A 16,056-nucleotide genomic window follows, 5' to 3' on the forward strand; every position below is an offset into this window, starting at 1 on the left:
TTTGCCTTCCTATAAAACAGTAACCAATCACAGTCCTCATTTCTTACATAGAGCAGAACAGCTTCCACCTTTGCAGAGCCCTTGGTTCCAGAAGTATTTCTCCCATTCATTTAAAGGTTTTAAAAAAGTCTTTATTAAAGTCATATATATACACACACGCACGCACGTCTGATTGGTGGAGATTTCTCTGCAGCGTTATAGGAAATTCTAGCAATTCTGGGATTAAACACGATTATTTTTTAAATAAGTTGAAATGATGTACACTGATGGCTTCAACAACCTCGTCAGTCTCTTTTTAAAGGCTTATAGGTTATCGCTAAAAAAACAAGAAGACATTGGTATATTCATTTATCTAATATAAATGTTTATCTATGAGTTTTGTTCTGTGGTGCTTGAGTAAGAGTTCACATAAAAAGTAAACATTCCCTGACCTAGTGTCATTCCTACACATCTAGCATTAGCTGAGTTATACACAAAGACACAATACAGGAAAAAAGGCGTTTTGCCCAGTCTGAGTGTGCGGTGACCCATGTCATCATGTCTGTCTGTCGCACTCTATTCAAACCACACCAGCCTACTCAAAGAGTGACGTCATGTGACTAAGAGAATGGGGACATTCCTCCACAGTCACATGACCATTACAATGGAGGTCCGACCAAAACAAACCGGAGTGCTGATGTGGAAGAAGTGACATCACACAACAACTCAACTGCACGTGACAGCACTGCATTGGAGCGTTTGTTCTCATCAGAAGGTCTTACCGTCACACACATAAGCGCTTTTCACATTATCACAAAGTCATGGGAAAATAATAGATGCATGCACTCAAAATATTTGTTGTAAATAGGTACTCTGAAATAAGCTTGAATGAGGAAATGAGACAAGATGTCCTATAGCACATGAATATGAACATGAAAGCCTTAGAACATGTATAATGATATAAAAGAGATAAAAAATAATATAAAACATAAAAAATAAATCGTTGCATTTAATTTTCAATGCATTATTAGTAATGCTTGATTCTATGCATAATGCATGATTCTAGATGCATGCCTCATGCATGCTCTTCACGCAGTGCATATCTGTTTGCACCATCAGCACATCAGTAGCGTGCACATCCTCTCTAGAAACAAGTGTGTTTCCATGCAAAGCAGATTATGATCAGTCTTGCACTAAGGCTAGTACTGCACACACACACTGACAAAAGCACTGCCCATCCCCCTCTCACACACATATGAATGCATGCTTATAAGACCCATCCGTGTGGTGTGTGTGCAATTAAAAAACACTTACTCACAAACCGGTGAGGCTCCATGGTTCTCTCGTGTTAGCGTTAGCATGTCTGTCTGAATGGCAGTGGCTGATCTCACACTCTTCTCACAGACCGTGAGCTTCTGTGTACATTACTCCCACCCTCCTGTCCCTCTCTCATAGTCCCCCCTCCCCTCACTGAATGGCCAAGAGACATGCCAGTTACAGTGGGGATAGTGAGGATGCTCAGTCCACATTATTTTCTACAATTGAAATTATTAAGATCTATAAAATCTGATCAAAATCAACAAGGCATTAAAAAGACAATTTATCAAAGCAGTATTAAAGCCAGTGTGTGGTAGTTTAGCTTGGTAAGTGTTATATTAAAATGAACAAACCAAGTCACATTTGTTTCAAAGCAAAAGCACACTTAAAACAAAAAAAACTTTAGACAAACAGTATTTAGACACTTTTTGGTTGTCGACTGTCGACTGACCGACAAGAGAATGTACTCACGAACAGTCAACACACACACACATACACTGATTAGGTTTTCTATGTCTTCATATTACTTGAACTACAATCGAGGTCAACAATAGACGAGGAACTGAGAGGAAGACAGACAGATAGATGTGTTGTATTCCTCTGTGGTCTGAGATTATGTTCCACGGACTAAAGCTAATTAAATCCAAACCTAACCTGAACAGATTATCAATCCCAGGAGAACACTTCGCTGTTTTCTCTAAGAAACAGGTGGGAGAACTTCACGAATGATCAGAAGCAAATAACAAATAATACACATATTGCATATAACCTAAAACAACACACACACACACACACACACACACACACACACACACACACACACACACACACACACACACACACACACACACACACACACACACACAATTTAAATCAACTCATTTAAATGGGAAAGTCAGTTTATGCACTCAACTGTCAAATCTTTCTTTAAGATTAAGAAGAGTACATAGTATAAGTGTAGTGTATCGAGCATCATTTGGGACAGTTCTGGCATCTTTGCGGCAAGCACCAATCGTATTTTTTCAAAAAAAATTAAATAGTTAACATTATTTGCAGTAATTGTTCAAACTTTAAAGCAGTTCAGACAAATGAGTTGATAAATCTGGGCCACAGCGAACCACGTTGGTGGGCCTCACATAGACAGAGCTGCTTTCAGTCTTTAGAAGAGGGCGATTCACGGGTGTTGGGAAGATTCAGAGCACACTTCAAACCTCTGAAGGGTTTCATTCTACCGTCCCACTTCACGGTTAGTCAGTATTTGATATCCATTCAGGATGATAGTCATGGTGGATAAAGCTTATGTTAAAATGTGGACTCTTCTTTGTGAAGAGACAAACCACACACACACACAAACAGACAATGCGGTCACACACACACACTAAAATAACCTTAGGACAAATTTGCAGCCTTAGTAACAGTTTCAGCTCAGGTGTCTGAACTTTTGAGTGGAAACTGGAAAACAAATGTCCTCATCCAAGCGCTTTGGTCAGCATCTATCAAAGCAGTATAGTGGGTCCTTAAAACAGTGAGTAGAGAGTTTTAATTAACTTTCCAGAGTGGGATTATTCAAAATCATTTATGTGTGTGTTCAGCAGGGGTGTTTTCAACATAACATCTAAGTTGGCCCTTTATCCAACAATAGTGAGCTGAGTTTTGCAAGAACTAAGAGTTCAATAATATAATGGCTGCCATCACTCAGCAAATAGCAGAAGAGCAGAAGGACAGAGCTTTGATGCTGATTGGCTGAGAGACACAATAAGTGGAGACAGAAGACTTATGGGAGGGTGAGTGGACACAAAGGCCCGTGCTAGCAGACGGCAGCTGCCCCGTGTGCAGATGCTGTGAGGGTGAACTCTGCTGTGATTTTAGGTGACAAAAGAGTCGGACGCGTCAGTGTCAACTTCTGTAATCCTGCTTAGAGAATCGTCTCAATCACACACTCCTATTTGCAAGTTGTGAGTGACACACAACATCATACACTGCTGTTAAAAGTTTGGGTCTCTTAAAAAAAAGAAGAAGAGTATTTTATGCTCAACAAGGCTGCATTTATATGTTCAAAAATACAGTAAAAACAGTACTATTGTGAAATATTATTACGATTTAAAACGTTTTTCTATTCTAATTTATTTTAAAATGTAATTTATTCCTGTGACGAAAAAGCTGAATTTTCAGCATCATTACTCCAGTCTTTAGTATCACACGATCCTTCAGAAATTATTATAATATGCTGATTTAGTTCTCAAGAAATATTATCAATGTTGAAAATAGTGGTACTGCTTAATATTTTTGTGGAAACTGTGATACATTTTCAGGATACTTTATGAATAGAAAGAACAGCATTTATTTGAAATGGAAAACGTTTGTAACATTATAAATGTCTTTACACATTTGATCAAGTTAATGCATCCTAGCTGAATCAAAATATTAATTTCTTCATCAAAAAAGTAAATACCACAAACGGTAGTACATTCAGTATATTAACATATCTCCTAAGATGGGCTAAAAACAGATTAAAAATGTCTGAAATCACTCAATAGTGACAATGAAAACCGAGCAACCAGCTGAGACAGGCCCAGCACGCTGGAGTCACGCCTGTGAACTTTGACCTCAGACACAGAGAAAACAAATGACTTCAACGGAATTATCAATACACACTCAGCCTGTCACTAACACTCTCTGGATGTATTTAAAGGGGTGGTAAAATGCCCTTTTCACACAATGTAAAATAAATCTCTGATGTCCCCAGAGTGTGTGTGTGAAGTTTTAGCTCAAAATACCCCACAGATATTTTAAAATTGTCACTTTTTGAGGGTGAGCAAAAACGCACAGTTTTGTGTCTGGCCCTTTAAATGCAAATGAGCTGCTGCAGAGGGCGGGGTTTCAAGAGCTTGTGTGTGTTAGCAGCTGCGATTACCTCAAGCAGAGACACACACTAAAATGTCAGAAACTGTTCTGCCTTTTATGTTTAAACGGAGTCAGACAAAGATGGAGAGATTCAAGAAGAAGTGACAACATGTAGAATGCAACAGGACGTCTCTGAATGGTTAGTTGATGAATTTATGTTGCTGACTATCTTCAATTAGCATATTCTGTCATGATAATCTATAAATCGCTCGTATAGGAACTGTTATGAGATGCACACAGAGTGACTTTCTATTGCATGTGAAAAGACAGATGCTACAGTTTGAGCTGACTCACAAATGTACTCTTATACAACAACTTTTCCTCTTCTCAACATGGACTGCGTGTTCCCGGGGGAGGGGTTTATGTAAATTTTAGGGTTGCTGATGTCACTAACCCGTGAGGAATGTCGTGTAGTCCCTACCAGCCATTTTTTGTAGTCCTTAAAAAACGATTTCTTTAAAAGCAAATATCTCCCTTTGCTTTGAACTTTAAGTATCGTAACTTTGCAGATGTTGTTTATGCTCAAACAGCAACATTACACACTAACTAAAGTTAGAAAAATGAAATCATACTTTACCACCCCTTTAAAGGAATAGTTCACCAAAGGACAGTCAGTCCTCAATAGCCACAGAATAAATCCTGACAGGGTGAACTTATATTATCCTCCTGATAATGCATGTCTTTTAGTTTGACTTGTGCTCATGGAGTCTCAGTGGCTGATGGGAAGGAATATTGACAGGCGTAAAGCTCAAGGAGAGCCGACAGACAGGCTGGTCTCGTGCCTGGTTACCCACTGATCCACAAAGCTACTTTTAGTGTCTACATGCACCTGCAAAGCCAGTTTTAGCTCTAAAACCTTGACATTAGTGGCAAAGAGCCAGAGCTAACATTCAAATCGCTTTTAGACGCGCAGGAATCTGCTCAGCTTGGAACTATGATATGCCTGTCTAAAGCAAGGTATAATTTGTCTGCCAGCCTGTTTGCAAAGCAGAAGAAAAAATAAAACATTCCACTAACGCATTGAATGTGAATGCAGAGACTGCACATGTGAAGATCTAGAGCTCTACAGGTTAATGTATCTGTTGTTATGAGGCACGAGGGAGCTGCAGTTAAAGGGTTCAACAGGTAACAAACTCCTTTCCCTTTTGACCTCCTTCCTCTCTTAAGAGGCTAAGCAACACAATTACATTAAATGACATTCCACCAGATGATCTGCTTACCTAAGAAAGTACTGAGTAGTATAAGTTAACTACATAGGTTACGTTTAGGTTTAGGGGTAGGTTCAGGGTTAGTATCTAGTTATTACCCAGTTATTGTAAATACTATAATGAGTACATAGTCTGTACATGGGGAAGAGGACTGTAAAATAAAGTGCTACCAAAATGTTCTTTAAAATAATGGATCTTTTAAGAACTGACAGTTTTCACTGAAAGGTTCTTTGGGGAACCAAACATTTTTCTTCTTTGACATTGCCTTTATTATTAAGAGTGTAGTTGAAAGGCATGGTCTAATCTCAAACTCCATAAGTTCCATAAGTAATATGGAAAATGATATATACATCAGTTTAATGTATGTTGCATACAATTGAACAAACGCATATAGATGCGTTGAATGCACTTTATGATGATCTTAGAGATCCAGAACTAAAGACCTGAGAAAATGCGAAAAAGAAAGGCAGACTTGGAGACAAGAAGTCAACAAGCTGGCCATCAATGTGACATGAAGCTACAGCCACCATCTGTCTAATCAAAGAACTGTCAATCAAACTGTCAATCAAGAGTGTGGGATAAACCAGCCCCCTGCATACACTCCACCCTGAGCCACACACACGTTCACTGTGCTGATGTTTACGCTTTGTGTCTGTTAAATAAAGTGTGACTGAAATTAATCGGATTAGTGTCCACATTCGTCTCAGCGTTGTCTCGGATATATCTTAGAAAGTTCTAAACAAGCAGTTCATATCACATTTTATGGTCACATTCTAGCCTTTGATTTAGTGTATTTAACCATGACCATGCTCAGGGTTTCTGGGTCTCACCTGGCCTCGATGTGATCGAACAGATGCTGCCAGCGGTCGTTGATGTCCTTGATCTTGTCATTTATTTCGGTCTCTTTGGTCTTGTTGCTAGCAGTGATGAGTTGTTCTCCCAGCTGTTTCAGATGTGTCTTATTCTCACTGAAGAGGTTGATCTCCTCCATGCAGTCCTGTAGAGTGAGTATTTGTGTGAAAGGAGGCGAGGAATGAGTTTATTTACTGCCATACTCTTGTTTGCTTGCGTACATTAGAGTAAATAGGAAAGGAAGCAATCAAAGCAAATAAATGTGGAATGTCTGCTCTTCCATTTAGGTTTATCAAAACACAGTAAAATGCTAGAGCAGAGAGTACCGTGTTTCTGAGGCGCTTTGGGCTGGGTGATGGAAGACATTTGTCTCACCTTCTTGAGTTTCTCCACCATCTCCTCGATGCTGAGCTCGGCGCTGTGCGCCACCTTGTTTTCCATCTGTGTCAGCCATTCACACAGCTCCCGATTCTTCTCATTGAAAATGATCCAGGCATTCAGCCGGTCAGCAATCTCCTGCTTACGCAGAGACACCTGCAGAAGGAGAGAGAGAGAGAGAGAGAGAGAGAGAGAGAGAGAGAGAGAGAGAGAGAGAGAGAGAGAGAGAGAGAGAGAGAGAGAGAGAGAGAGAGAGAGAGAGAGAGAGAGGATGGGAGGGAGAGAGAGAGAGAGAGAGAGAGAGAAACAAATGTCATAAGACTACATAAGAGATACTGTACTCTATGACAGCTTCACACAGAATGGGAATCTGACTACAACCTGTCAAAATGATGTGCAGGTCATATATTTTACAACAAAATGAAAAGAAAAAAAATATGATCTAATATTTAGCTTAAAAATTTACTTTTCATTATTTCAGATATTTTTTTGCACTCAATAAAAATACACACAATTCTCAGCACCGTAATGCAATTAGAAAAAAAATATGAAAAATATTAAAATGGTAGAATTAATACTTGTATTGTGTATTGTTGTACTGCTTTTTATACTGATTAAAAAACAAAAAAAACATTGTATTACAGGTGTCTTTACTGTAATACAGAAAAACTATCAGTAATCTCAGTAATGTTGAGAGTGTATTTCTGGGGGAAATTATCATGAAAATTATGTGAACTCAATTTTTTATTTTATTTTTAAAGCAAAATCAAATTTATTTTGATTTCTGGACCAAATGGGATCTAAACATGTTTTGTGAGACACTTATTACTAATTTATTTATTTATTAGTTCTAGAAGAAATTAGTTATTAATTTTTCTTTTCATTCATTTAATCAATTTATTAATTTAACTTTAAAGTAAGTGATCTAAAAAAATACTGTATGTTTATTACAGGTTCATATTAATAAATTAGAGACTAAATTTCATTTAAAACACACAGGGTTAATATGGAAAATAAAAACATGAATACTGAGTTTACAGGGAAGAGGGTGCCCGTGTATTTGTGTTTACAGAATCAGATCTCCAGCCAAAACATCTCTATGAACCTTGTCACTAGAAAGATTTAAAAACCAAACTAACTCAACAGCTGTGGACTTCATTGTTACCAGGCAACACCTCCACAACAACCACCCCCTACAGACACACACACACACACACACTCCGGCGTGTGACAGACACACACTGGGGGTGATTTCCAAAACAAAGAGCTAAAGACTCCTGCTTCTATTCACTTCTCGGTGTCTTTTCTCTGTGTCCTTCACTCTCTACCATCTGCTCTCTCCTTCCAGTGTCAAAGACCCCTACCCACCCCAAAACAGGACCCCAGGAGACTCCAGCTGACTGATCCAGCACCATATTCAACAGCAGCGAGACCTCATGGGAGTGAGGCACAGGTTCAGAAAGTAAATCAATATATGGATCATAGACACCAGAACATCATACATCAAGAAACTTCACAGGAACAATGCCTCCGGCTGAATCAATGAGCACTGATTAAAAAACATTCAAACAAATCTTCACATCTGCTTCTTGTGCTAACATTGTATTTAAAATAGCTGGAATTCCATTGAGCATGTTGTCTGTGTGTAGGTTTACTTAGCAGTAAACAGAGCAGTGTTCAATATGACAAAACATCCCTTTGAGGACATCCAGGATGTTCTCAAAAGGTAAAATGTTTAATAAATGACTGAATGAATAAAATAAAATAATAATTAACTTTAGAAGACAACAATACATTGCATGTCTTCATTTAGATAACTAGGTAAACATGTTTTTAAATCTGGATGTTGTGCAAGGCAGTGGATGCTAAGTATTTGAACTTTTCCACCTCAAAATTACATACAAATAGTACATATTCATTCAATCTATTTTACGGTTCAATATTTCCTTCAACAACACACACACGACAAGATTTATCAGTCAGTTTAATGAGTTACAAACAGCAGTCAATGTTTAGTCATAAGATTCCTGTAGGCTTAATATTTGCTCTGTTTCCTCCATCTCTAAATTAAAGTGTACAAAAATAGTATTCAAAATAACTATTTGCATGGGTTTACTTAGCTATACTTTTGTGATAAAACAGTCACTTAAAGTTTGCTACATCTGACAAAACCTTCTTTTGAGGACAGATAGGGACCTTCTCAAAGATCCTGTATATATATATAGCTGTATTGAATAATATACAAAAGTCTATGGTATGTTTGCTAGGTAAACGTGTATGTGTGTGTGTGTGTGTTACCTTGAGGCAGAGTTCTTCCCACTGACAGTGCAGATGGTCCACTTGCTCCTGCAGGAGGAGGACGTCATCAGTAAGGATGTACTGGGACAGGTCCGTCTTCATGGTGCTGAGCTCGGAAAGACTGACGGCCCAGTCCTCTAAACAATCCTGAACCTCCTGCATAACATAACACAACACCGTCACACACACACTCACGGAAAACACTCTGCCACAAGTCCCAGTTCTGACTCATGCAATCTCTCTCTCACCCTCTGGCCCAACAAGATTAAAGCCCACAGGACAAGGGGGGAGGGCAGAGGAGACAGAGAGAGGGAGGGAGGAGGATCACAGCTGAATAAGCCTATAGCAGGGAGGAAGGGAAATCCAAAGTGTCATGCAAAACAAACAAAAGCTGTTACGTGGGATTTTAGCACAGGCTAACTGCTACCATAGGTAACTGTTGAAGTGTGTTTTTATTATAGTATTTATCAGTATTTTATTATGATTATATTGCTCTTTCATAGACAAAATTATGTACATTTATAATATACTGACAACCACAAAAAAAATGTGAATGTGGATCATGATGAATCAAAGTTCATCACAAGTAGCTTTTCCATAAGCGGAGGTAAATACTAATATTGTATAAAACGTACATGGTGTCATCCACACACATACAAAACACCGTTGTGTAACAAACATACGACTAAATTAATGTAATAAACATACATTTAAGTATATGATGTAACAACCCAGTGTACATAACTAATAAGAAAAAACTAACACTATTTTACAGTGTCCTTGTTACACGTTACATGTAATTACTATATTAATAACTATAATTTATGCATAATGACATGCAACTAACCCTACAACAAACCTAATCCTAACCCTATTGTAAGTACATATAGTTAATTAATATTACACAGTACAATTACACAGTATAATTACACTGTAACAAGAAGAGCTTGAAATAAATAAAACTAAGAAAAAGTTATTTAAAGGGATAGTTCACTTTAAAATGAAAATTATGTCATCATTTACTCACCCTCAAGTTGTTTCAAACCTGTATTAATTTATTTTTTCTGCTGAACACAAAGAAAGATATTTTGAAGAATGTCAGAAACCAAACAGTAGTCTGTACCCATTGACTTCCATAGTATTTTTTTTTCCTACTATGGAAGTCAATGGGTACAGTCTACTGTTTGGTTTCTGACATTCTTCAAAATATCTTTCTTTGTGTTCAGCGGAAAAAATAAATTAATACAGGTTTGAAACAACTTGAGGGTGAGTAAATGATGACATAATTTTCATTTTAAAGTGAACTATCCATTTAAATGAAAAACCATTAAATGTGAGGAACACAGAAAAATTCTTGATGAATTCAAGATAACTTGTTCTTTCTCACTTCCACAGAGAAAAAGTAGTTTAACAGTATTTTACTGTAAAGTTAAATTAAATGTCCAGTTTGATTTTTCACCGTATACAGTAAGCAAATTTACTGTTAGCCAATTAACAGGTATTTACCATAGCATTTTTAGACTTTCACCATTAAAATTAAGATCATTACAGTGCAGTTCTCTTCTTGGAGTTTGTGTACCTTCACGAGGAGGCGTTCGTCTTCCATCTCCTCTGGCTGATCTGGGATCGACTGCTTTAGTCTGACTCGTAGCCCATCCAGGTGTTGGGCCTGATCTGCTAGTCTGGTCTCACAGGTCTCCCACTTCTGTAAAAAAAAACAAAAAAACATCTGCAATAGAGGCTGATATAAGTCTCTCACATGTTCTTGATTTAATATCGTATCTGTAAGCCTCTTTGTTTTGGTATGGGCTTGACCAGAGTTCTTATCAGTCAGGGAAAGCCAAATATAATGCAGAGAAAACAATGAAAGCGTATGGATAAGTGAAGGTAGAACTGTACACAAACATATGGACAGGTGTCCAGACATCCACTGTGGAAGGTCAGTGTGCACTACATGTAGACCAATGTCTCAGATCAGATACAAATGAGAAGTTAAGCCAACTCTAAGGGCAATGAAAACACAATACACACACACACACACACACACACACACACACACACACACACACACACACACACACACACACACACACACGTCACTACTGTACTGTACTGGAATACAAGCTCACTGCTTCAAACCCATGTGTCCAGCACAAGACACAATTCACATACATACAGTATAATACATGTAAAACCCTATTATAATAACACATACTGTGAACTGACATTCATTTTATAAAATGATGAATGAGAAATGAAGACAGAATATGCACTATGAGAAAGAGATAGAAAGGCAGGGAGAGCTGTAAATCCCTAGACAGGCTTTACTGTAAACCCTTGAGGACATGACAAGTGATCACACACACACACACACACACACACACACACACACACACACACACACTGATTATGTTTTCTATGTCTTCATATTATCTGAACTACAATCAAGGTCAACAATAGATGAGGAACTGAGCGACCGACAGACAGACAGACAGACAGACAGACAGACAGACAGACAGACAGACAGACAGACAGACAGACAGACAGACAGACAGACAGATAGATAGATAGATAGATAGATAGATAGATAGATAGATAGATAGATAGATAGATAGATAGATAGATAGATAGATAGATAGATAGATAGATAGATAGATAGATTAGATAGATAGATAGATAGATAGATAGATAGATAGATAGATAGATAGATAGATAGATAGATAGATAGATAGATAGATAGATAGATAGATAGATAGATAGACAGGCTGGGAGACAGATGGATGAACATTTTCTGACTTATCGACCTGCATGATATGCATAAAGACTTTTTCAGGTCAGGAACACTGATATTAAAATGAATATGAATGTGTGTGTGTGTGTGTGTGTGTGTGTGTGTGTGTGTGTGTGTGTGTGTGTGTGTGTGTGTGTGTGTGTGTGTGTGTGTGTGTGTGTGTGTGTGTGTGTGTGTGTGTGTGTGTGTGTAAATGTCTGATCTGGATTAGTCCAGCTGTGGAGTCAAAGGGAATGTAGGTCAAACTCAGCTGGACTCATTCCTACACAAACCAACATAATACAGCATCACCCTTTTCCACACACAAACCAACATTTTGTGTTGTCCTGTAACTTTCTGGACTGGGAGCATGTAATGACGGAGTTTATTCCTGGTGAAGTGAAACACGTTTTAGAGACGGACAGTTAACAGGCTCTGAGCAGGTGTCCATCAGGGTGACAATCCATGACCTGCTGTTTCCATCTAAATCAAATCATAAAGACTCCAAGGGCGGGCTTCACTTTGCTGGAGCGGTTTGTTGTGTAAACTTTACCCTCATAAATGCTGATATGCAGATATGATATCTGGAATCTAGAAAAAAACTTTTCTATTTGTTTGTGATTACTAGATAAGGATAATGATTCCACTAACAAAGATACATTTCTAGGTAATAAAATATGTGAACACTAAGCATCGAACTAATTTAAATATATGTATATTGTACATACAAAGGAAGTACTTTTCAATTACTTTTTAACAATTACTTTCCCTGGTTTGGAATTCACAATTTAAAAATTTCCTAATATTTCCATCATCATAAGAACCCTGTTCTGGAATCAAGTCTGATCACACTCACTTGGCTTTATGGATTTCCCATGTGACCTTTGACCTTCAAAACAAGGATAAGGATCAATATTGCTGGGTGGCAACAGGATGTCTATAGAGCTAAGCACACAAGAGTTGGCTCATTCAAAGTGTCATTTCACACCTAATCAAACCATCTTACCTTGATGATGTCAGACGTGAGGCTTTTTCTTCTTCCCAGCATGCACAGGCATTGCTCCCAGTCCTCCTGCAGAGCAGCCAGGTCTGTCTGCAGCTGCATCTGCGTCTGCGTGTCACTCACTGAGAACAGCTGCCTGCCTACCTCCATCACACACAGATATGCAGAGATCGACCTTTGAAACAACAGCTCTGTTCGCTTTACACAGGGACAGAGAGAGAGAGTGAAGGGGAGAGAAAAAAAAAGAGATGGTGAAACAAATAAAAAACAAACTGAATCTTTTGTCACTGCCAATTGCAAGCTAAGGTTTCAGTACATCACTATAGTATAGAGAATAAATAAATTCATATAAAACAACAACAAACAAACAAGAAAATCTATGATGTAAAATGAATAAGAAATATTTCAAGGGCAATAATCAAAATTTTAAATGTATAGAAATGTATATGCAATGTTTTAGGTGTAGATCTATATATGCACCACTGTTAAAAGTTAAGGGTCAGTAAAATTTAAAGAAATGTTTTTTTTTTGGCAAGGATGCATTAAATTGATCACACTTATAATCTTTTAATTGTAATATTTCTCAAAATAACTGTATTTTAACTGTATTTCTGATCAAATAAATGGTGAGCATTAGAGACTTCTTTCAAAAACAATAAAAAAATCAGTGCATATACTTTGTCTTCATCATTGATGATAGTGATATTTAAAAATATTCTTGTTACCTTCAGATCATCCAGCAAGAGGCGCAGTTGCAGGACGCTACATTGCGTGGGACTGGTAGGGGACAGGAGTGTGTGTGTGAGTGTGAGAAGTTTGCAGAGTTTGTGCATTGTGTGTGTGTAAAGGTGCCATTGCTGTATGAGCCCTTCCACTAGAGCCCGCCGTTGAGCCGCTCTCTGCACCGCCCCCTGCCAGTGCTCTCTCAGCTGGGACAGTTTTAACAGGAAGTCGCTCCTGAGGGCACACGCAGGGTGGTTAGTAAGACGGTTGAATTTCAAAAATGAACTTACAAGTAATCACTGCGAGTATATATGAGAACAGGTAATAAAAAAAAAGTGCTTATGATGAAATTATAAAATACAGTATTACACTACCATTCAAAGGTTTGGAGTCAAAAACAGTAATATTATAATATATTTTAAATGTAATGTATTCCTTTAATGGCTACATTTTCAGCATCATTACTCCAGTCATTTGGTGCACAAGAAACCTTGCTTATAGTTATCAATGCTGATAACAGCTGAATTTTTGTGGAAACCATGAAACATAAATGGAAATAGAAACGAAATAAAACAAAATAAAAACTCATGTAATATTTTATAATACATATTTTTACTATGACTTTTTGATCGATGTAATGCATCCTTGTTGAACTAAAATATATTCATTAATTCAATTAATTTCTTGAAAATTTTTATTTCTGCCCCCAAACTTTTGAACGGTAGTGTGTGTCACAAGCAGAGCTCAAAAAAGCAATACAAGATCATATTAAACAATGCACAGAAACATGCAGAGAGTCGTCACCTGTCCTCCACATCTCCCTTTTGCAACAGGAGGAGAGATTCACTGATCACAGAGTGAAGAATCTGATGGCCTAAAGACAACTCAGCCTGAAAACACTAGAAGAGAAGGAGAGCAAAAGATCTATGATCTAAAAATGATCTATGATCCATATGAGCAGCATTTAAGTGTGTGATTGTTGTACCTGGTGCGTGCATTGCTGTTCTCTTAGTCCTGGGTAAGTTGATGCAATTTCTACAGCTAAACTGTCCTCCATGCGCTGTAGGAAAGCCAGCCAGCTCTCACATCTCTGCTCAAAGCTCTGCCGATGGAGAGAGGCTGCCTGCAACTCACTAAACACACATAATATATATTAAACACGCAATACCTTGTATATTGGACCTAATACTAGCATGATATTAGTCTCAGTGTTGGGACTAACGCATTACAAGTAACGCGATTTAGGAGATCAGATTATTTATTCCAACTAACGAGTAAAGTAGCGCATTACTTTTAAACCTTAGAATAGAGAAGGAAGTGTTAGTATTAATGGATCGGCAGCACTTGATCCATTAATACTAACACTTCCTTCTCTATTCTAACTTCTAACTTTATTTAAAAAAAAATAAAAAAAATATTGTGTTGCATTGTACTGTGAAGGGTCATAGCACTTACATACTGTTGTCCTACTGCTAGTTTAGTTGCTTCTATTGTTTCTCATTTGTAAGTCGCTTTGGATAAAAGCGTCTGCTAAATGAATAAATGTAAATGTAAATGTAAACCTACATAAAATATATATATGAGTCACTTTGTTTTTCCATTTATAGACTGACACCTTTCTTCTGTCCCCATGTTGAGAGAAATCGGGAGTAAGTGCAGAGGCGCTGTGTGAACATGTTCTAAACTAAATGTGACCATGCATTTACTCATCTCACCTCCACAAATATAGATTTAGTGTTCCTCAAAATGAATAAAAACAGTGTAATACAAACTCATTTAACTATTGCAGGTTTGCGTAATATTCTGTTAAATAATACAAGTGCACTTTATGTATTTAATCTCACTTTATTAACCCATGTTTTTGCTGCTGACCTTCAATGACCAAATTAAACCATACTAATAAGTAATAATAATTAAAAAAAATTATTGCTGAAGTTTTATTCAGCCTGAGGCTTATTCATTTCACCTTTGGCGTGAACGTTTTTTTATATTTGGGCTTTTTTTGTTATTAAAAAACAAACAAGCAAGGCCAGCCCAGGTGAGAAAAAGTAACGCAAAAGTAATGTAACATTACTTTCCATAAAAGTAACTACGGTAAGTAACGCAATTAGCTACTTTTTTTAGGAAGTAATGCAATATTGTAATGCATTACTTTTAAAAGTAATTTCCCCAACACTTAGTCTCACCTGCACTTCTCCTGAGCATGTGCCGAGGCCTGTGCCCACTTCCTGTTGAGGTGCTGTAGCTTCTGTGTCACGGGGTCACTGAGGGTCAGCCTGTAGCTGAGTGTGTTTAGTAGATCCAGGTCAGGAGAGAGAGAACTGATCTCCATCAGACCCAACTGTAGATGAGGAAAGACAGAAACCCTCAATACTGGGGATGTCTTCAATAAAAAGATGTTAGTGAGTTATGCGTTTGAGAGATTTGATCACCTGAGATATGTCTGTGTGTTCGCTCTCCATCCTTTGCTTGCTTTCCCACTGTTGTAATTGTGTTTCGAGGGACTGGTAAAGCCTTTCAAATTCCTGAAATTGCTCAAGATCCTCCTGGAAACACACATATAGTTTGAATTGAAGGAACAGTTAACAGTCACCTTTATGGCTTCAGAAGACACACTACTATTA

The 16,056-nt window shown here is 37.7% G+C and overlaps 1 protein-coding gene across 17 annotated transcripts in view; it reads right to left on the reverse strand.

Annotated features, from left to right (window-relative positions):
* Positions 1–16,056, reverse strand: part of syne2b (spectrin repeat containing, nuclear envelope 2b) — a 111,063-nt gene that overhangs the window by 13,788 nt on the left and 81,219 nt on the right. For all 17 annotated transcript variants that reach the window (XM_079635697.1, XM_079635685.1, XM_079635690.1 and 14 more), the window contains 10 exons: positions 15,865–15,978; positions 15,619–15,773; positions 14,418–14,565; positions 14,237–14,331; positions 13,435–13,666; positions 12,713–12,907; positions 10,516–10,641; positions 8,937–9,092; positions 6,636–6,794; positions 6,239–6,405 (listed from right to left, as the gene is read on the reverse strand). In XM_079635697.1, the coding sequence (XP_079491823.1) occupies positions 6,239–6,405; positions 6,636–6,794; positions 8,937–9,092; positions 10,516–10,641; positions 12,713–12,907; positions 13,435–13,666; positions 14,237–14,331; positions 14,418–14,565; positions 15,619–15,773; positions 15,865–15,978 (1,547 nt within the window). The remainder of the gene's footprint in view (positions 1–6,238; positions 6,406–6,635; positions 6,795–8,936; positions 9,093–10,515; positions 10,642–12,712; positions 12,908–13,434; positions 13,667–14,236; positions 14,332–14,417; positions 14,566–15,618; positions 15,774–15,864; positions 15,979–16,056) is intronic.

The sequence above is a fragment of the Phoxinus phoxinus genome (assembly GCF_949152265.1).
Source record: "Phoxinus phoxinus genome assembly, chromosome: 14".
Lineage (NCBI taxonomy): Eukaryota > Metazoa > Chordata > Actinopteri > Cypriniformes > Leuciscidae > Phoxinus > Phoxinus phoxinus.